The sequence below is a fragment of the Globicephala melas genome, chromosome 16, assembly GCF_963455315.2.
Source record: "Globicephala melas chromosome 16, mGloMel1.2, whole genome shotgun sequence".
In the NCBI taxonomy this organism is placed as follows: domain Eukaryota; kingdom Metazoa; phylum Chordata; class Mammalia; order Artiodactyla; family Delphinidae; genus Globicephala; species Globicephala melas.
This window is the reverse complement of record NC_083329.1, coordinates 36191906-36214859: the sequence shown is the minus strand read 5'-3', so window position 1 is coordinate 36214859 and position 22954 is coordinate 36191906. Positions and strand designations below refer to the sequence as shown.

Below are 22954 nucleotides of genomic sequence, written 5' to 3'. Positions count from 1 at the left end.
GCCTGCATGCTGCAAATAAGACCTGGCACAGCCAAAACAAATAAATAAATATTTTTAAAAGTTCATTTAGGATTATTGTTCATGTATATAAAGATGCATTAGACACAGAGAGTCTGCTGTCAGGAAGTTTGGAATCTAGTAAATGAGAGTGACAAACATATTATTTCAGTATAATCTAATGTGCTCAGATGCATAGTATAATATGGTGGCACACACTAAAAAGAAAACTATAAAATACACTTTTTAAAGATTCATTGGACAGTTACCAACTGAAAGTAACAGGTTTCTTAGTGAGGAGAATTTCAATCCATCTCTCCCTTATAACTGTCTTCTGCTCTTAGGGATTTTATATTATATCTGGGGCCTTTAAGCATGAGGAGTTCGATTCTCAACATGCTTAGTGAGACTACCCAATAAAAATATAGGTAAAATTGACAGATAAGTGGCCAGTGGGGGAGTGAATGAAGGTCAAAGGACATGTTGAGTTGATTATATCAGTACAGTATTGTGTAGAAACTTCATAAAAATTGTATTAGAGTTGTGTATATAAAGTTCACACATATAAACATCAAACCATGAAGTGAAATAGAACAGGAAAAAAATTTAAAAACCAAAGCATCAGATTCTTATATGTTTTGAAGTAATTTTCCCAGGATATGAGACACTCATCAGATCAGTTATTATATCAATGGAAATTGTATGAAGACATAAAAAGATAAATTTGTGTATCTGGAGAATTGAGAATTATGTTTCAAGAGTTAATCATGTAATCTGTGAGAAAAATTTGAACATAGTTTATACTGGACAGTTGTGTGAGATGAGTTAATTTGTCAAATATTAAGAATTAAGTTTTAGCTAATAGTGCATCTTCTCTGGACATAGTTTAATCTATACCAACTATGTTCTTGTGCTTATATAACATTTACAGAATGCTTTAACATACATTATATATTAACTTATTTGGCCCTCTTAACACTATCCTGTAGTAAGTAGGGCAGGTAGAAATATCCTTATTTTAGAAATGTAGATATTAAGCCTGGAAAAGACAAACTTTTATTTATTTTTAATTAGCTGAACTCTTCTGTACAGATTTTCAGTTTCTAATAATATCTAACTGTATCCCAAGCACAGTGTTCTAAGCTCATTGATTATCTTTATCTTCACAATAACTCTGAGATAGGTGGTATTATTGCTATTATTTTCCATTTTCCATTTGAGGAAGCAGCCATGGGGTCAAGCATTTTATTGACAGTTATGCAGCTAGCGAAGGGTAGGACTACATTAGACTTGGCATAAATTTAACCATTTTTCTCCTAATTTTACCTGTGAAAGTATCAGGTACTCAGTTTGCAAATCACTAACTTAGTAGATCTACAGTATAATTGTACTTTAAGACTGTTCTTTAGTCTGCCTTAGGGTATAATTCCCTACCTTCTATCTCATAGTAATAATAAGGATTTGTAGTAGACAATTTAAATAACATAAAAGCTATAAAAAAGTAGAAGTAACTAGTAATCCCACTCAGAAGTAGTTACCAGGATTTTCTTGCACATCCTTTGCTAACTTTTTCTGCTGTGACTTAATGGAACTACAATTTTTACATAAATTGGTGTATGCTATGTATGTTTTGCAACCTGATTTTTCTTTTTTACTCAATAGCTTATTTCTGTTTTTCATTAAAAGCGTGCTTTCGTATGTTTCCTATGTTTGAATATTGGCTTATATGGTAACTTTTTGATTTTTATTAAGGTTAATAATAATTTTTTTTATTTTTAAAGGACCTACACATGTTAGTCCAGCCATCACTGAAAACCAAAAGAAAAGTGAAGAAATGCAAGAGAGCATTTCAGAAGATGAGGAAAACATTAGAGTTTTACAAGAAAATAATGAAGAGCTGAAAACACGTTTACTCATTGTTGAGAATGAACTTAAAAATGAAAAGGAAGAAAAAGCAGAATTAAATAAACAGATTGTCAGTTTGCAGCAGGAACTCTCTTCTTCTGAAAAAAAGAGTTGTAGTTTTAGTGTAGAGGTCCAACAAATTCAGTCGAATTATGACAATGCGATTTCTGAATTACATATGCAGAGAGGTATAAATCAAGAACAGGAGGAGAGGATCATGAAATTGTCAAAGGAGATAGAAACTGCTAGAAGAAACATCACAAATAATGTTTCACAAATAAAATTAATGCAAGCAAAAATAGATGAATTGCGTACACTTGATTCAGTTTCTGAGATCTCAGACATAGATTTACTCAATCTCAGGGATCTGTCAAATGGTTCTCAAGAGGATAATTTGCCAAATACACAGTTACATCTTTTGGATAATGATTATTTGATAAGTAAGCAAGTTAAAGAAAATGGTATTCAAGAACTTGGTAGGGAAAGGTCTTTCCACTCTACTGTTGAAGCCATTTGGGAAGAATGTAAGGAGATTGTAAAGAGTTCCTCCAAAAAAAGACATCAGATCCAGGAACTGGAAGAACAAATTGAAAAATTACAGGCAGAAGTAAAAGACTGTAAAGATGCAAACAATAGACTAAAAATGGAGGAGAGGGAGAATAAAGATCTACTAAAAGAAAAAGAAAGTCTTATACAGCAGCTGAAGGAAGAATTGCGAGAAAAAACTGTTGGTCTTGATATTCAAGTACAGCATGTAGTTGAAGGAAAGAGAGCACTTTCAGAACTTACTCAAGATGTTACTTGCTATAAGGTGAAAATAAAGGAACTTGAAGCAATGTTAGAAACTCAGAAAGATGAATGTAGCCGTTCAGCCAAGTTAGAACAAGAAATTATGGAAAAGGAATCTATCATTTTAAAGCAAGAAAGAAATCTGAAGGAATTTCAAGCAAATCTTCAAGATTCTATCAAAAACGCCAAAGATTTAAGTGAAAGGGAAGTCAAATTGAAAGAAGAAATCACAAAATTAACAAACAATTTGCAAGATGCAAAGCATTCACTTCAATTAAAGGAAGAAGAAAAAGAAACAAACTGGCAAGAAACAGAAAAGTAAGCTAAAAGTTATTAAAATGTTTGAAAATATGGAAAGCATTTATTGACTTTTCTGTGTAGCTTTTAAAGAATCTGGGTGGGCATATCTTAATCTGGTCAAGTATAACATGTATGATGACTGAAGAGCTTCAATTTTGTTTATATAAACCTTTGGAACCAAAAGTTATATGCAAAGATCTGTTTATAAAATCTCCTGAAATCCTCCTTGAAAGATTTCTTCATGGTTTGGACATTCCAAATTTGTGAAAAGATCTAATTTTGTATATTATTAGTAGCTCACGCATATGATTCTAAGTGATTAGTGATATGTCACTATAGATAAGTGATTTTTTTTTTAGGTTGAAAGAGGAGCTCTCTGCAAGTGCTGCTCTTACCCAGAATCTGAAAGCAGATCTTCAGAAGAAGGAAGAAGATTATGCTGAGCTGAAAGAGAAACTGGCGGATGCCAAAAAGCAGATTGAGCAAGTACAGAAAGAGGTAGGTTATTTGAAAAAGTGTGTGGCCAATTTAAATGATAAAGATTGTTTTCCTTATATATCAAGTTTAGACACTATAGTATTGACCAGAACATTTGTCAACTCCATAATTTTTCTTAAATGATGAGAAAAGTTATTTCACAAAAGAAAATTTAGTCAGATTAAACAAACTGAAGGATGTCTAATATTAAGAAAAATATGTGCCTTATGTAAGATTAGAACCTTTTTTTTTCTTTTAAGGGCTGCTAAGTTCAAGTCCCCCCAGAAAAATAAATAGCAAACTTTTGTTTGCAGGTAGTATTTAGGAGAGTATGTAGTGCAATTGTAACAAGTTTTTATTATAATTTGATTTAAAAATAGGAAATATAATCACATGATTCCAAATTTAAAATATATGAAAATATGTGTAGTGAGGGAAAAAACGGCCTCCCAGCCATCAAGTTTCCCTCCAAGGTGTCAGATGTTATCAACTATTTTTTTTTCTCTTCACTTCTCCCTCCTCCCTCTGTTTTTCCTTCCTTCTCTTCCTATAAAAAATGGAAACATCCTATAAACACTATGTGAACCTTGGTTTTCTTCTCTCAATATTTCCATCTCAGGATATAAAGAGTCTCCAAATGAGCTTTTTTTCTTTTTTATGACTCTGAACATTTATTTACCATTAATCAGCCCCGTATTGTTGGACAATCAAGGTAATTTCCAGTCTTCAGTTAATCATGCAGTGATGCCATTTTGAACATTTGCAAGTCTTCCTCTGGTATAAATTTCTAAAAGTGGAATTTATGGGTCACCGGTTTGTACATTTGTAATTTTGATATTTATTATGCTTTTTAGAGATTATGCTAGTTTACTTACCAGAACTAATGTATGAGAACAAGAGAGTATTTTTCTCTATACTCTTATCCACAAAGTAGTATTTTATCTTTTTTTTGTTGTTTGTTTTTTTGCGGTACGCGGGCCTCTCACCGCTGCGGCCTCTCCCGTCGCGGAGCACAGGCTCTGGACGCACAGGCTCAGCGGCCATGGCCCACGGGCCCAGCCGCTCCGCGGCACGTGGGATCTTCCCGGACCGGGGCACGAACCCTCACGTCCCCTGCATCGGCAGGCAGACTCTCAACCACTGCACCACCAGGGAAGCCCCTATCATTTTTTTTTTTTTTGATATTTGCTAATTTGACATGTAAATCGTATATCTCAACTATAATTCTAACTTGCATATCTCTAACTATGAGTGAACATTTTTTGGTTTAAAATTCATTTGTTTTTTTTTTTCCTGTGGTCTGTATATTCATATTCTTTGTATTTTAGTTTGGGTTATTGTTTTTCTTTTTATTATTGCTTTGTGGGAACTTGTTACATACTTAGGAAATTAACCTTTCTTTTTTTAATTTAAGGATGATTTATTTTACTTAAGGGTGGCAGTGGGAATAGTCATAGATTTCTAATACAAACCAAATACAAAAATCAAACAACCATAAGCATAATGAAAATCTAAATATGAAAAGCTAATCTTTTAGGAGAAAAATAAGGAGACTATCTTTTTGTTTGTTTGTTTGTTTTTTGCCAGTGGTAATGGATATGTAAGGATATTGACAACAACATTGGAATAGCAGAGGAATTGAAAATGTTATACATTGATCAATGGGAAACTAGCAAAATTAATTATATTGCATATACACAATAAAATACCATGAAGAAAGCAAACACATATATAGTCTTTGGTTGAACCATATACCATTCTAAGTGCTCTACATTACATATACTATCTCACATAATTTCCCAACAATACTACTACTATCCCATTTTACATATGAGACAAGAAGTTAAGTAACATGCCCAAGATGACACATATATATTTTTTTTTTTTTCTACGTCACAATATTGACATTCAGTCCAGTAATCCTCCACTGTAGCAGCTCCTTTACTTTGCAGTGAAAATTGATTTGTATATTTTCTGGAAATGAACTTTTGAAGGATATTAATTATAGATATCCCCCTATCTCTCCCCCACATTGCCATTTTTCTTCATTTTGATTATGTTCTTTTTTTTGCCTTGGAGCAACTTATTTTTCTTTTATGACTGTTGGATTTTGAATCATAATTAGACTTTTTTAAAAAGCTGAAGTAATTTTAAATATTTTTCATTACCTTGAGTTAGTTACAAAAGAATACTTAAATGTGTAAGGTCTGAAGAATATTGATACAACAAATGCTTGTGGGTCTCATCGATTTTCTATGTTTCCTACCCCCACTGAGGTTACTGTTATGAATGTTTTGTGCTTATCTTTTTTTAATCTTTTAAAAATATAAGTTAAATCATATTTGTTTTTTTATCTCTAAACATTATGTCATGTTCTGAGCATTTTCACATCATATTCCTGACATTTATGTATGGTTATAATTAATCACTTTCACTGCTGTGTAATACTCCATGTGTGACTATACGTTTAGTTATCTATTCTATAGTTATCTATTCTATTGTATTTAGTTATACAATTTTTGATTAATGGAAGAAAAATCCAAAAAATACCACCATAGATAAAATGCAAAAAATATATGTTGTTTCTGATAATTATACACAGAAGGTTTCCAGGCCACACAACAAGTATTTCAAAGTGGACTAGATTAGAAATGTAAGACAGTAAAGACGACCTAAACTGTAATTAGGCATCGGAAAATGTTTAGTCAGATCAGCAAGTTAAAAATCATAATTTGGAAAAGCACTTGTTTGTCATTCAGAAGCCTGAATTGTTTGCTTTCTAGGAATGTAATTTTGGCCAGGGCAGCCTTTGTTTCTCCCTTCATTGGATATAAATTACTTACCTTTGGATCTAGTGTAGATTCTGAACTTGTAAAATAAATTTCGAACGACATTTCGGTTTTAACACCTCAGGATCAAGACTAGAGTTTCTATAGGTGGTAGACAGGCTTGAAAGCTTTATAAATTCTGGGCAAATGACAGGTAAATGGATTAAATTACTCCAAAATATAAACTGCAGTCCTAGCCCTATGCACCTTATTGCCTTTTGTTAGGTTCCTTTCACTTAGCTAAGTAGTCCAGAGGGAACTTTGGATTTACATTCCTATTATCAGTCCACATATTGTTCATAGTATCCTCAACAAAACAAATAAGGAAATAACCATTAGGCTGTATTTAAGCCTTCATACATTTTCCTCGTTTCTATCAAATGTAATGTATGAGCAAGGCCTGTGTAGTTTGATTTTGAATTACTGATTGTGAGATCTGGTCTGCCTCTCTTGACTTTACTACAGGATAGGCTAGAACACCATTCCTTTGTCTTTTCTGATCTATTTAAAAAAAAATTTTTTTTTTTTGGCTGTGTTGGGTCTTCATTGCTGCACACGGGCTTTCTCTCTAGTTGTGGTGAGCGGGGGCTACTGTTCGTTGCGGTACGTGGGCTTCTCATTGCAGTGGCTTCTCTTGTTGCAGAGCTCGGGCTCTAGGCACGCGGGCTCAGTAGTTGTGGCTCACGGGCTCTAGAGCACAGGCTCAGTAGTTGTGGCACACGGGCTTAGTTGTTCTGCAGCATGTGGGATCTTCCCGCACCAGGGATCGAACCCATGTCCCCTGCATTGGCAGGCTTATTCTTAACCACTGCACCACCAGGGACGTCCTCTTAAAATGTTTTTTTGTTTTAGATTGTTGTAATATAGGTTGTTTATTTCTGTTAAGTGATATCCTGGCTGAAGATTCTTGGAGTATAGAAACTTCCTGGTTTAAGATACTATTTCTGAATACCATGATGATCAGTAAGCATTATCAAACATGGTATAATTGACTTGTGTTCATATGGAGCTAGTTACTCAGTTCTTTAAAAATGGCTTCTTTTTCCAATTAAAAACTTTTCATTATAATACATTATTAGGAAATTTTTAAAAAATTAATTTATGTATTTTTGGCTACGTTGGGTCTTCCTTGCTGCACGCAGGCTTTCTCTAGTTGTGGCGAGCAGGGGCTACTCTCTGTTGCAGTGCACGGGCTTCTCATTGCGGTGGCTTCTCTTGTTGCAGAGCATGGGCTCTAGGCACGCAGGCTTCAGGAGCTGTGGCTCACGGGCTCAGGAGTCATGGCTTGCGGGCTCTAGAGCGCAAAGTGGCACATGGGCTTAGTTGCTCCACGGCATGTGGGATCTTCCTGGACCAGGGCTCGAACCTGTGTCCCCTGCATTGGCAGGCGGCTTCTTAACCACTGAACCACCAGGGAAGCCCAGGAAATATTTTTTAAGAAATGAAGGTAAAAGTGAAAGTCTTCTCCCCAGTCTCATTTCTCTCTTCTTAAATATGACCACTCTTGACAGTCAATCCTTCTGTGTTCTTTTAGATCTTTTTATATGCATTTTACATAATAAATATATGTAAATAGTGCTTGTATGGTTTTATTTTTATAAATGGGATCAACTATATATAAATAATTGCTTTAAAAATATATTATAATTTTAAGATTTTTTATAGCAGAATTTAGGTATCTCTTTTTAAGTAATGTTTTATTGTATAGATGACTATTTAACATTCCTCTAAGAGTGGGTATTAATAGTGTTTTCTGTTTTTCAAAATAAACAATGTATGATGTCAATGTTAATAATAATAGGAGCTTAGTCTGGATTGGTTGTTCTGAGTTTACATGTATCATCTCATTTAATTTTCACACAAATATTAGGGATAGGCATTTTTTTAACTTCCATTTTATGACTAAGGAAGTAGGCATTGAGAGAGAACTTGTCCAAGTTCACTTGGACAATGTTAATGTTAGAGCCAGTAAATGTTAGAGCCAGTAAATGTTAGAGCCAGTTTGGAAACTGAAGCAGTCCTTATGTGCTTCTTGGTGCAACACGTAGTTTCTGTACTTTATTGGCAGACAGTTTATATCTGTAAAATTGATGAAGATGGTGTTTATTACTGGAAGTCCCATATTTTTGAACAAAATAAGCCAATAAAAATAAATATTATTAATGTATGATTATAAAAGGAATATATATTTATTGTAGTAAATTTGGAATATACAAAAAGCCTAAAAAGAAGTGTAAAAATCACCTGAAACCAAACCCCTCAGAACTACTATTATTTTATTATTATTTATTTTTATTATTTTATTATAAAAAGCTTGGAGATACCATGCTTTTTATGAAGGGGAACTTTGTTCAATTAACTTCCTTCAGTTTTTGAGATCTCTAGGATTGGTATCATGGAAATTGGACTAAAGGTGTACATAGATTACCTGCTATCTCTCCTCCCGTCCCCTTCCCTTTTCCCTCCTCTCTCCTCCTCTCCTCTAAGATTTGCATACTAATTCATAGTGCTTTTTTATTTCTTTAATAGGTTTATAGAATTAAATTACCAGTAATACCAAAAATCAATTGACCTTCACTTGCATGGGTACCTTTTGATCTTGTAATTGTTCCATTTTCATTCTCTATGTGCCATTATTAGCTTTTGAAGTATTTCTTATATTACTGGATCACATTACTTAATAGATCTTGGAAATCTGAGCCAGTGTTTTTCCCCTAGAGTATCTCTATTGATTTTTCCATGGTAATGATTTTGCTGTTGCATGCAGGGGTCTATGTTATTTCTTTTTTGGGAGCACTTACAGGGTTTGAGAGTCTTAAAATATTGTAAAAAGAAAATGGCCTCTTCATATGTATCTCCCTTGGAGTATCAAGAAATTTTCTGATAATCTGAAGCCATACCATCAAGAAATTTTCTGGTAATTTGAAGCCATATCATATATGTTAGAATCTGTAATTTTTCTCATGTGATTTAAAGGACATGAATCTTTGAACAAGTGGCCATGAATCTTAAACAAAAAGCAATTAGTATTTCTAGAAATATTTAATTTGATTTATTACTTTGTAGGTATCTGTAATGCGTGATGAGGAGAAATTGTTGAGGATTAAAATTAATGAACTGGAGAAAAAGAAAAACCAGTGTTCTCAGGAAATAGATATGAAACAGCGAACCATTCAGCAACTTAAGGTAACAGGTGATTTTAGTAGATTCTGTTGGTATATTTTAGTGTTTAATTAAATGTATCAGTTCTTTTTTGTTTTTTTTTTAAGTAAGAAATGGATAGTTTTATTTGAGCCAATCTGAGGATTATAACCTGAGAGACAGTCTTTCAGAAAGCTCTTAAGACTGTTCTACCCATTAGAGGTCAAAGCAGGGTTTACATACCTTTTGAGACAAAGGGTTGTACATCAAATGGTATATTGTTGACAGTTTACACAATCCAGATCTGCAGTACAAAGGGAGTAGTGGGTAGTCATGGCCCCTTTCAACATAAGCAGGAAGGTTATCTCCTAAGGCGTTATTTTGCTGGCACCAGGAGAAAATAGCTCTTTACAATCCAGCAGGCATTCCTGTGTCTTCTAAGGAAGGGTTAATGCAGATGCATAATGCACACTAAAGTGGGGTGGGGGGTGGGCACAGAGAGAACTTTATATTTGAAAAAAAAAATTTTTTTTTTTCCTTATCCTGCCTTAAAAATGTTTTGTTTTGTCACAACTTAGTGAGAACTCTCAGGTGGTAAACCCAGCCCAGTTGTCTGGTCAGGGTGCGCAGCACTGCTGGGGTTGCAGCAGAGGTGCGTTTGCATTTGCGGTCAGGGAAGGGTCCTGGAGCCCCAGCTCTGCCAGGGTCAGGGTTAGCTGGGGAGCCCTGCCCGCAGTGCCCGAGTTCGAGGCCTCCCCACCCACCCTGGATTTCGGTATCCTGGGCACCGTCTGGACAGCAGGTGGCTGCAAAGTGTGGGCTGCGGCTCCCAAGCACCACACCCTCTCCTCGGTGGAGCCAACTCTGCAAACCCCTGCTTCTGGGTCTCAGACCAACCCTTTCTCCATCTGTCACTGCAGTAGGACGTCCCAAGGTTTAGGGAGATTTCCAGTCCTCGGGAGCAGGGTTTCGGGGGGACTGTCTCCTAGTCTGTCTGCATGTTCCCCTACACCCACAGAACAAGAGTCATGGTGTTTTCAGGAGACTTTTTGGAAGCCTTTAGGAAAATAAGCTGTTAAAAAAATCCTAGGGACTTAAGGATCCAGTAAGATCCCACATACTGTGGAGCAGCAGAGCCCGTGCTCCACAACAGGAGAAGCTACCGCAATGAGAAGCCCGCGCACCGCAAGGAAGAGTAGCCCCCGCTCGCCACAACTAGAGAAAGCCCGCGCGCAGCAACGAAGACCCAGTGCAACCAAAAATAAATAAATTTGTTAGTTTAAAAAAAATCCTACTTTCAGGAAGACAATTATTTCACGATTCCAACACCTTAGGGGACTTTGGGGAACAGCTATGAGTACTTGGTGATAACAGATGATTTCAGTGTCAACCCAAAGGTATGGTGAGGTTTCAAAACAGATTGAAAACCTGTTACAGTGCACCCCTATGTAGCCAGACACCATCTATTGATAAGTTCTTTCCATCACTGCCCGAGCATCTCCGTGGTTCTCTGTCTGTTTCCGTCCCCTTCCTTCCACCTCCGTCGCTCTCCGTCTGTTTCCCTCCCCGTGTGTCCACCTCTGTCGTTCTTCGTCTTTTTCCGTCCCCGTCTGTCCCTCAGTCCACCTCCTTCGTTCTCCGTCTGTTTCCGTCTCTGTCCATCCACGTCCGTAGTTCTCCGTCGTTTTCCTCCTTCATTCTTTGTCTCTTCACGTCTTTCCATCTCCAGCTGATTTCATAATAGTATTCAGAGATTTCCAGGTTCTGTAGTGATTATTCTAAAACTTATAAAATGAGAAGATATTGCTGAAGTTAGATGAAAGAAGGAGTGAAGGTTGGATTACCTGGCAGGTTAAAACTAGAATTGAAGGATTTCCAGTGCCCAGAAATTAACCTTGCGTCCTTTTCAAACCTCCTAGCTACTTTTTACTTGTATGGCATGTGGGGATTCTATTTTTTCTGCATTTTGAGTTTACTGTTAAGGAATTTATTTATGGTTTTCTTTGTCCCTCCCACATTAAATACATAGTAAACTTCCATTTCTCTCTCTTTATGCTTTTTGTGTTGTGTAAGAGAACATACATGCTAGCTTGAAATGTTGAGTGAAGAAGAGGATTTGGCATTTTTGGGGTAGATTAAAGGTTTAAAGTTTGGGGGTTTTGTTTTGTTTTTTCTTATTACCACTCTCACCCTGCCCTTTTCTCTGAGGTGAAACAAACTTGGGAGCTGGAGACTATTAGTCAGCCTTCTAGGAGACAGATTTCAAACTTAATATTAAGCCCTGTTTTCAAGTCCCACTATTAAATAATGGGGTGTAGTTAAGTTACATTTGCATTTAATTCATATTCTTTTATTTTGCAGGAGCAGTTAAGTAATCAGAAAGTGGAAGAATCTATACAGCAGTATGAGAGAGTGTGCAAAGGTCAGAAACAAACCTCTACTTCCAGTACTAAAATGCCTGCAAAATAAGTAGTTAAAATAACAATTGGTTTAATATTTTCCTTTGAAAATTGTAAAGTTAAAGAAGGGTAACATAAGATGTACGTACCTTTATTAAAAGAGAAAAGCATTGATTCTAAAGAGTAACTTACCACCATAAAGTTTATCCTTGGAGAAGTAAAACATTAAGAAATATTCAGTCAGGGCTTCCCTGGTGGCGCAGTGGTTGAGAGTCCGCCTGCCGATGCAGGGGACACAGGTTTGTGCCCCGGTCTGGGAGGATCCCACATGCCGCGGAGCGGCTGGGCCCGTGGGCCATGGCCGCTGAGCCTGTGCATCCGGAGCCTGTGCTCCACAACGGGAGAGGCCACAACAGTGAGAGGCCCGCATACCGCAAAAAAAAAGAAATATTCAGTCAAAGCAACATTGATTTCTAGATAATGGCCAGTATTTTGTGAAAAATAAAATTAAAGTTATATAGGTCACAATGAATGGAATGGATTTCTAGTCAAAATAATATAAAGGTTATACTTCAAATAAAATATCTTTAAAATTAAAAAATATTTTTAAAATGTTTTTAAAAACTAATACTTTAGATTGAAATTGTATGTGCTAAATTTTTTTTATCAATTTGGATTGATTTTTTTATTTGAAATATTACAAAATTATCTTTGTAGATGCTATGTACATATTTCTGTTCATAAAATTATGCAGATTCCTCTCCTTCCCATCAGTCACCCCTTAACTTCTTAGTTGTGTGAGTAGTAGAGCTGGGATTTGAACCCATGTCTGTTTCAGTCTTAAGTTCCAGACTGTCTTCACTAATTCATGCCATTGGTACTTGGCCAACTAAAGAGCAGGTGTAAGACAACAAGATTATTACTTATTTGGATGACTTGGACTTTTGTGGGGTTCACTTAGATCAGTAACTTCGATGTGAAAATATATCTCTGCACACAGTCCTATTTTCTCCTACCTTTTTAGGCCACTGTCCTCTAATATCTCCTATTTCCGTAATCTTTTTGGAGTTTCCCTTTACTTTGGCTGCTTTGTCATTGTTGGTAGATGTGAATAGATACTCTGAAAAGCATTCTTTGGACCAGGATATAGTTTTTATCGTATTTTAATTTTTTCTTTCTTTGCCAGATATTGAGACGTGTGCCATAGCCCCATTTTGAGTACTTTTAATCTTCCATCTTCTCCATGCTCTTTAAACTTTCACCCAGATCACTTGTAACCTACATATTTTCACATCTTTTAGCTTTTTGCAATCTTTCCTTTATTTTTTAATTATTTTGAATTATTGTCTGCTCACTTTCTTTCATTTTCATTTTTTAAGTAGTATTTATTGTGTATGAGCATATTTTTACTAAACATAAAGGTAAGGCGTAGCTTGCCCCCTTTTGAAACTCTTACCTCGGCTTTTGTGATCTATTCTTAGGGTTACTGCCTTTCTCTCAGAACGAGCCTCAGCCACTTTGACAAATTTCCTGATTAAGCCATCATCATTTTTTTCTTTGTATTTTCTCTCTTGAGAGTTCATTCACTCTTGTGATTTTAAGTATGTATGAGACATTCCCTGACAAAAAAAAAAGTGCATTTTTAGCTCTTGAGGCTTTCCCTGGCTTCTACATTTCTATTTAAATACTGAATGCCATTCACTTAGCTATCTTATTAATTTTTTAAAATGGAGATATACATACCATAAAATTTACCCTTTAAAAGTGTATAGTATGGTGGATTTTAGTAAATTCACAAGCTCGTACAACCACTACCACTATCTAATTCCAGAACATTTTCATCACCCTAGAAAGAAACCCTGTACCCGTTAGCAGTCACTCCCCATTCACACTTCTGAGATAACTCCAATCTCTGCCTCTGTCTTAACATGAACATCTTCCCTCTGAATGTGTCTGTGTCTTCACTCTATCTGTCTCTGTCCAAATTTCCCTCTTATAAGGACACCAGTCATATTGGATTTAGGGCCTACTCTATCCAGTATGACCTTATTCTTAACTTGATTACATTTGCAAAGCCTCTGTTTCCAAGTAAGGTCATATTCACAGGGAGTAACAATCAACATATCTTCTAATCTACTCTCCAGTAATATGACCCCTTTTATTAACAAAAAATTTTTTTGGTTATTTCAGACATTATTTTTTGTTACAGACATTAACATGAATATATTTGTATAAAAGTCTTTGGGCACACATGTAAATATATTTGTATGGGAAATTCCTAGCAGTGTAATTGTTGGCCCACATGTTGTGTTTAAAATTTTGATGAATATTGCTAAACTGCTCCCCAAAGTCATTATACCAGTTTATATTTTCAATAATAGTTATAGAGTGCCCATTTCCGCACATTTTTGCCAGTATTAGGTGTTATCACACTTTGAACTTACAGCCAGTGTGATAAGTGAAACAAGGTATCACATGGTCTCAATCTTTTGTACTTGAGTACGTCTGGTATACTGGTATTCTAAAGTACATTTGAACTATCACTGAGTATTTTTTTTTGTTTTTGGCCACGCCGGGCGGCTTGCGGGATCTTAGTTCCCCAACCAGGGATCGAACCTGGGGCCCTGGCAGTGAGAGTGCCGTGTCCTAACCACTGGACCGCCAGGGAATTCCCAGTCACTGAGTATTTCTAATGCAGAGTTTTACATGACATTTGTGTGTCATTTCTTTGTATAGCTTTCAGTGATCCTCTCCCCTGAATGTTAAACACTTGATTGCTTGTTCATTTGCCAGGCGTTTATTTAGCTATGATAGTTCATAGATATCTTTAGATAGCTTTGATGAGATATATCATTCCTGTCTTTATGTTGCTTTATTTTCTGTTTTATTTGTTGCATATTTCTGGATTCTTTCCTGAGATAAAATGTAAGTTATTGGAGGCAGTGACTGATATAAGAATGCTCTTGTTTCTTTTACTGTTCCTACCTTTCAAATAATAGGTGGATAGCCACTAGCGAAGTTAACATTGGTGTCCTGGGGCCTTACTGATTGCTATCTAGATACTTAAACTCCTTCTTTTGAGCCCTCCAATTTAGAGCAATAGATAGGGTGTAAAAGGAACAGTTTCTTTGAATAAAATTATAATTAATTGTATAATCTGAATATATTAGCAAATCATGCTTTTTGAAAGAAAAAGTTTTAGATAGAATACCAGTACTCCTTCAATCCTAAAGAGGAATTCTGTTTCATTAGCTCTCCTGGCAGCTTACATCACTGAACAGAAAGACTGAAAATTACTCGTTAAAATTTTTTCTCACTGTTTTGTTTTAAGCTTACTTTATATTAAGCGTTTTTAAGGGAGCCATCTTTTGATATTTGTGTCATTTTTTTGTCACTTTTAGTGCCCTAGTTTGAGCCATGCATTTATAGATTCATCACCTCTGACATTCATAGCAATCTTGGTAAGAGGTGTCAGAAGTGAGCCCTGCTACTATGTGTCTATCACCAGAGACGATAAACCAATCTCTCCTCCTTATCTCTTTCTATCAGGCAGGATTAGAATAGAATTGTTTATAAGCCATTATTGTAGTCATTTTTCAAGGGCCAGAAACAGTTTTGGTAAGGTTATAATAGTACAGTTATTCCTGATGAGTTGGTTTTAAAAATACTAGGAGTAAATATTTGGCTTTGAAAATTTTTCTAGAAAAAATAATTACTTGAGATTTAAATTTGGGATTGAGAATTTATTGTTTTTAGGAGGTAAAAGTTTTAGTTTTGGTTTGAGAATATTAACACTAAAAGTAAGTGTTTTGACAAATAATGTTTTTTCTAAATCCCAAGATCTGTGTTATTAGTGCGGGCACACCTCAGAGATGTTTCATGTTCGGTTCCGGACCACCACAATAAAGTGCAGGTCATAGTGAAATAAGTCGCACAATTTTTTTTTTTGGTTTTCCAGTGCATAAAAGTTATGTTCACACTATATTGTGGTCTGTTAAGTGTGCAATAGTATATTATGTCTAAAAAAACAGTGCTCATACCTAATGAAAACATACTTTATTGCTAAAAAATGCTAACCATCACCTGAGCCTTCAGGGAGTTGTAATCTTTTTGCTGGTGGAGGGAGGGCCTGGCCTCGATGCTGAAGGCTGCTGGCTGATCAGGGCGGTGGTGGCTGAAGGTTGGGGTGGCTGCGGCAGTTTCTTAAAGTAAGACAACGAGGAGATTTGCCGCATCAGTTGACTCTTCCTTTCGTGAACAGTTTCTCTGTAGCGTGCACTGCTTTATAGCATTTTACCCACAGTAGAATTTCTTTCAAAATTGGAGGCAGGCCTCTCAGACTCTGCCACTGCTTCATCAACTCAGTTTATGCTATATTCTGAATCCTTTGTTGTCATTTCAACAGTCTTCACCAGGAGTAGATTCCGTCTCAAGAAACCACTTTCCTTGTTCATCCATAAGAAGCAACTCGTCATCTGTTCAGGTTTTGTCATGAAGTTCCAGCAGTTCAGTCGCATCTTCTGGATAACTTGCTGCAGCTTCTACATTAGCACTTGGCTGCTTCACCTTGCACTGTTATGTTTTGAAGACAGCTTCTTTCCTTAAACCTCATGAATTAACCTCTGCTAGCTTGAAACTTTTCTTCTGCAGCTTCCTTACCTCTCTCAGCCTTCGCAGAATTGGAGAGAATTAGGGCCTTGCTCTAGATTGGGCTGTGGCTTAAGGGGATGTTGTGGTTGGTTTTGATCTTCTATCTAGACCACTGAAACTTTCTCCGTATCAGCAATAAGTCTGTTTTGCTTTCTTGTCATTTGAGTATTCACTAGAGTAGCACTTTAAAGTCTCTTCAGGAGCTTTACTTTGCATTCACAACTTGGCTGTTTGGTACAAGAGGGCTAGCTTTTGGCCAGTCAGGCTTTTGACATGGCTTCCTTACTAAACTTAGCTTAATCCTTTCATTTCTAGCTTTTGATTCAAAGTGAGAGACATGCGACTGTTCCTTTCACTTGAATGCTTAGAGGTCACTGTAGTGTTACTAATTAGACTAATTTCAGTATTGTTGTGTCTCAGGGAACAGGGAGGCCCGAGGAGAGGGAGAGACGGGGCACAGCTGGTCATTGGAGCAGTCACAGCACACACAGTGTTTATGGATTAAGCTTGCTGTCTTACATGGGTGTAGTTCGTAGTGTCCCAAAACAATCACAGGAGTAACGTAAAGATCAGTGATCATAGATCACTGTAACAAATACAACAATAATGAAACAGTTTGAATTATTGCAAGAATTACTAAAATGTGATACAGAGGCAGGAAGTGAGCAAATGCTGTTAGAAAATGGCACTGATAGACTTGCTTAATGCAGGGTTGCCACAAACCTTCAATTTGTAAAAAACACAGTATATGTGAAGCACAATAAAGCGAAGTACAGTAAAATAATAGTTTTTATTATTTTTATTAATAGTTTAATTATATTGAAAATTGTTAGTTTTATCTGAAAAGATTCCTTTTCCATCCATTTATTCTTGCATTCATCCAAGCATCCATCTGTACATCAGTTATTTAGTTGATCCTTCATATATGCCAGTACTGTTCTAGACATTGAAAATATAGCAGTGAACAGGACAAAGTTTCTATTTGGAACTCATATTCTATTATAGTTAATAAAAGTGTATTTTAATTTTAGAAGAACTCAAAGGAAAAATTGGATATATAGATGTAGATGTTAGTAATTTCTAAAATGTTCTTTCCAAATTTTTAGATCTAAGCGTTAAAGAGAAAATAATTGAAGACATGCGAATGACCCTAGAAGAACAAGAACAAACTCAAGTAGAACAGGATCAAGTGCTTGAGGCTAAATTAAAGGAAACTGAAAGACTGGCCACAGGTGAAACAAGATTGCTTAAATACCTCAAAGCATACTTTCATTTTCTTTATTTTCCTAGATTTCTTTCCTTTTTAAACATAGTTTAGTGTTTATAATAATTCATAATGAAAAAGTATTTGGTGTGTTTTTGGAACATCCTGTCCCTTCTCATTTTTCATTATGATGAAAATTGTTGTACCTAAGTCAGAGAAGGAATAAGGACACTTTCATGATAACTGGATGATAGCTTGCAGTGCCCAGATGTTAAGAATAAACTTTCAACTGAGTTTCACCTCTGTATAGCAACTGGTATCATCTTACATGTTTATCTCAATAAATACTCTGACTGTATCCTTCAGAATACCATCAGCCGGTTGTTTTTGTTTTTAATTTTTGAGAACATGAAGTTTCCTGTATATTGGCATGCATTTATACTGTATAGTCAGAACACTATTCAGTGGATTATTGAGAGGTTTTTGTAGTTCTTCTCTAAGAATTTGGTAAGCTCTCAGAAGGGTCTCGGTTCTATCTTGGTCTGTGTACTTCTGCTTCTGGGCTCTGCTGATTCTTGTCTGTATCCCATGCCACATGTAGCTCTATGTGGTATAACTGTTGCATGTACTTTAAAAATAATTTTATGTTTTCAAATCAGAATTGGAAAAATGGAAGGAAAAATGCAAAGATTTGGAAACCAAAAGCAATCAAAGGTCAAATAAAGAACTTGAGGATAACACAGATGTACTTAATATAAAGCTCAGTAAGCTTCAAGATGAGTTACAGGTATGATTTTTATCTATATATTTAATTGTATCTTTGTATATATGCATTATATTTCTCATAAAAGGATAATTTAGTAAATATTTTATAATTAATTTAGATAATGGATGAACCAATAGCTGGGAAATGTTAATATATAATTTTTCAGTATACACTCAAGAAACACAGGGAAGAAATTCCCAAGATACAAGCTGCTAAGTAAGTGCCAATGAAAGTGCAGTGGTTGGGTCTTCAGTTTTACATATTTAATTTTTAAATCATCACTTCTTATGTCTTTGTACCTATTTTCTACGCTTTAAACTTCTAACTCATCAAATACTGCTGTGGAGAAGATGACTATTAGGAAAATTATTTTGATTATTGTAAATTTAATTATTAAGCTGGAAAAGAATAGAGTTGAATGTCTGAACACTGGAATACATTTGAAACTATACTACTACAGAGAAGATATTCTGTTTTGTGTTTATATGTTTTTCCATGTTTAGCTTTCACATACTATGTGTAGAATACAACATATGGGGGAAATATTTTTTTAATGGGACTTAAAAATACTACATAAAATTTTATACATTTTATTTATTAGAAGTTGCAATCCAACTGTAGTTTTGGGATTGAAGAAAACATAACAGTGATTTTGAAAAGACTGCATCTAAATTATTTTCTTAAATTCAGGCTGTATATAATCAGATACTGAACAAATACAAAAGAAATCAGTTACTTTCTTTTGTAACTATTAATTATATACTTTAGAATTTACCCTTTCCATTCCATTAATTATGAAAAAAATAACATTAATTACATTGAGAATGTTCATATTAAGGAATACCAGTATGTTCTACATTGTTCTAAAATAATGTGATCACATATCTTAGATAATAAACGGGATTTTTAAATACATAGCTTTTAATGTGGTATTACTGTTTTTGTTTCAAATGAAGTTTTACTTGAATGTATAAATTAGACATTTTTGAACCCAAAGGATCTATGGAAACCTCTTTGAAATTTACTGATCAACTATATTTTCTGTCCAGCTGTTCCTTAAACTAATACATGTTTGCCCTGTTGCACAAGTTATTCTTTATTTGGCATCCTGTATACCCAGGAAAATTTTATTTTTGGAACCATACAATTAGAAATGACTACCGTAGTCAATTTTTTTTTTAATCTGGCATTTAAGAAGGCTTGGTTCTCTGTAACTCTTTCAGAAATTTCAATTGTGTCTTCTTCTTAAGCTCACTGATTATGGAAAGTCCTCAAATGCACTTTATAGCAAAATCAAGTTTATAAACGAAATGACTATTTAGGAAAGCAAACCAACAATGTTCTTTTGATAATCTGAAATAAACTCAAATCTTGTCATTATTTAAAGAAAAACACTTGTTTTTAACTTTTTGAAGAGGTGAAATGAAAAGTGCTGGATTACATGGAAATGTTGTAAATACAGATTTATTAATTGCTTTTGAAGCATATGATAGTTACTTATGCTATGTATACATATAGGAATCTGAACAGAAATATAAAGCTGATAGAAAAAAATGGTTAGAAGAAAAAATGATGCTTCTCACTCAAGCAAAAGAAGCTGAGAATCTACGAAACAAAGAGATGAAAAAATATGCTGAAGGCAGAGAGCATTGTTTGAAGCAACAAAACGAAATGGTTGGTAACAATTATACTTTTTCTTCTATGTATTTCGCCTGCTTTCTTTGGTTTCTTAAATTTTTCCCTGGGATTCTTATATTCTTATCAGTATCTACATGGTTGCGTGGTTTTGTTTTTTGTCTTTTTTTCAAAGGCAGTTTGTCTGTAAGATGACTTTTCTAGCCCATTTTATCTTGAAGTTCTTATTGTTGGGGAAATAATTATATCTCAATATTTAGATTCAGAACTTAAAAATCTCTTCTTTTGACTGCCACAGGGTTATCCCTACTGTATTGTAAAACATTTACATTTTGAACTGTAGATTCTACTAACATGGTGTTTATATTTTACCTCAAAAGCTCATTTTATCAGGTCTTTTTTTTAAAGTCAACTAAACAGTTTCTAGAAGACTATAGGTAGAAATAACGTTCAGTTTTACATTGACTGGCTCTAGTTCTTAAGTGATTCTATCTTAGCTTGTCTTTTTTCCTCCTATTTAAATCGACAACTTAGTCTGTTTGACACTCAATCAGAAAAAAGAAGTTTAAAGTCATCATTGATCCGAGGAAAGCTGTTGAGTAATACATTAACATTATTTTTAAATGAAAAACTAGTTCTCTATTTACAGTAATAGTAACGTGGCAGTATCACATTGTCATCTATTGGCATTTCCTTTGTTAATGACAGAATTTTACTTATACCAGCTAAACTTACCTGTACAAACAGGAATGTTAATTTTCAATAAGTTAGGGATGATTTTTTCCAATGATTTTTAAAATTTTTTTATCTTTTTATTTTGAAATCATTTTATTTCCAGAAAAGTTGCAAAACTAGTACAGGGAATTTCTGTATACCTATCACCCAACTTCTGATGTTAGATCTTACATAACAACAGTACAGTGATCAAAACCAACAAATCAATATTATTATAGTACTGTTAGCTAACTTATGGACCTTACTAGAATTTCACCAGCTTTCCCACTGTTTTTTTCTGGATATAGGATCTAATCTAGGATACTACGTTCCATTTAGTTGTTGTGTTTCCTTAGAGTCTTGACTCTCTTTGTCATGTGACAAGTTATGTGAGACTAATACTTGTCATTACTACAGCAATGAGATGGCAATATATTTCACTTCATGTGCGAACTCCACATGACTGGAGGTACCTTCAGGAAGTGTTGGGTTGAGCAAGATTGTAATGCTGCATTTATCTTAACAGGAAATGTTGCTGCTGGTTCTCTTTCTGTCCACAGCCCATCCAACCTTCCTGGACAGTAATAAGAGGCAAGAAGTGAAATCAAAGCTCTTGGCTGTCATAGTCAGTCACTCTACCTCCAACCCAGGAATGGGCCTACTCTCTTTTCCTAATCAGTAGTCCCTCTAGCAGCAATGCCAGCAAGTAAACCTCCTTTGAGTTTTTAATCCTAGAGAAAGCTAGCTTTCTCCTTTCTCCCATATATTTCTTTACAATCGTACCTAGGATATGTGTCTATGATATTTAAGAAATAAATTGTTGATGTTTTTTAAAGCTTTTAAAATTGTAACATACATAACACAGTAAGTAAACAAAACAAACATATAGTTCAGTGAATTATTATTATAAAGCCAGCCCCCACTTAACTACCACCGAGTTTAAAAAATGGAACCCTCTTCTGAATGGTAATAACTGTTCTATCTTTTAATGTTAAACTTCAGTTTTGCTCATTTATGAATTTTATATAAATGAAAACATATAAATATATAGAATGCATTTCTTGTGTCTGGTTTCTTTCACTCAGTATTATGTTTGTGAGGATCATTTATACTATTGCAGGTAACTGGAGTTAGTCTGTTTTCATTGCTGAATATTTCAGTGTATAAGTATACCTCAGTCTATTCAATTTAAAGTTGAATATATGTGGATTGTTTCCTGTTTGGGGCTGTTAATGCGTAAGATCTCCTGTTAACATTTTTATATATTTCTCTTAGTGCACATGTGTATACATTTCTATTGCCTATATAGCCAAGAATAGAATTGCTAGTTGATAGGGTAAACATATGTGGAACTCTAGTAGAATGCCAGACTGATTTTCAAAATAGTTGTATCCATTTATACTCCAACTAGTATTGTTGGATGTTTAGTTTATTGGCTCTGCCTATCCAAGTCTCCTTGCTTATCTTCTATTGGACTACTTTTTTTTTTTTATAGGAGTTCCTTATACTTTTATACTTTCTGGATAGGAGCGTGTTGCAGTTACCTTCTGTCAGTCTCTGGTTTACTTTTTACTCTCCTGTTGCCTTTTTAGAACAGAAATTCTTAGGTATTGTAATTCATTTTCCCAATCTTTTCCTTTATGAACCTCAAGGGCATTTCTTACATTCTTCCTGAAAAGTTGGGGGTTTTACCTTCCATATTTAGACCCTAGAATTAATTTTTGTGTTGGAGTGAGATGGGGTAAAAGCGGTTGTTGTCACTGTAAATGTGTATTAACGATCGACCTGGTAGTACATGTTGAAGAAACTGTTTCTTTTTTACTGCTCTGCATCTTTTGTCATAAATCAGTTGTCCAAGCGTTAACTTTCATACATTGTGTGAGATTAAAATTAAGGTTTTTTTCTTTTTTTCCATTTGGCTATTCAGTTGTTCCATCACTCTTTGTTGAAAAGATTGTCGTTTCCTCCATTGAAATTCTTTGGCATTTTTATAGAGTATCAATTGACCATAACATTTGTGGACCCTATCCTCTGCTTTCTGATGTCTGTCTATCCTTACGCCAATATCACGGTCTTGATTATTATTATTATAGTAGTCTTGAAATGATGTAGTGTGATTGCTCCTACTTTTTTTCTTTTTTTCTTTTTT

The 22954-nt window shown here is 34.9% G+C and overlaps 1 protein-coding gene across 6 annotated transcripts in view; it reads left to right on the top strand.

Annotated features, from left to right (window-relative positions):
* Positions 1-22954, top strand: part of KIF20B (kinesin family member 20B) — a 74847-nt gene that overhangs the window by 38859 nt on the left and 13034 nt on the right. For all 6 annotated transcript variants that reach the window (XM_060286495.1, XM_060286496.1, XM_060286494.1 and 3 more), the window contains 7 exons: positions 1779-3009; positions 3351-3489; positions 9363-9482; positions 11799-11859; positions 17593-17718; positions 18350-18477; positions 19975-20130. In XM_060286495.1, coding sequence (XP_060142478.1) covers positions 1779-3009; positions 3351-3489; positions 9363-9482; positions 11799-11859; positions 17593-17718; positions 18350-18477; positions 19975-20130 — 1961 coding nt within the window. The remainder of the gene's footprint in view (positions 1-1778; positions 3010-3350; positions 3490-9362; positions 9483-11798; positions 11860-17592; positions 17719-18349; positions 18478-19974; positions 20131-22954) is intronic.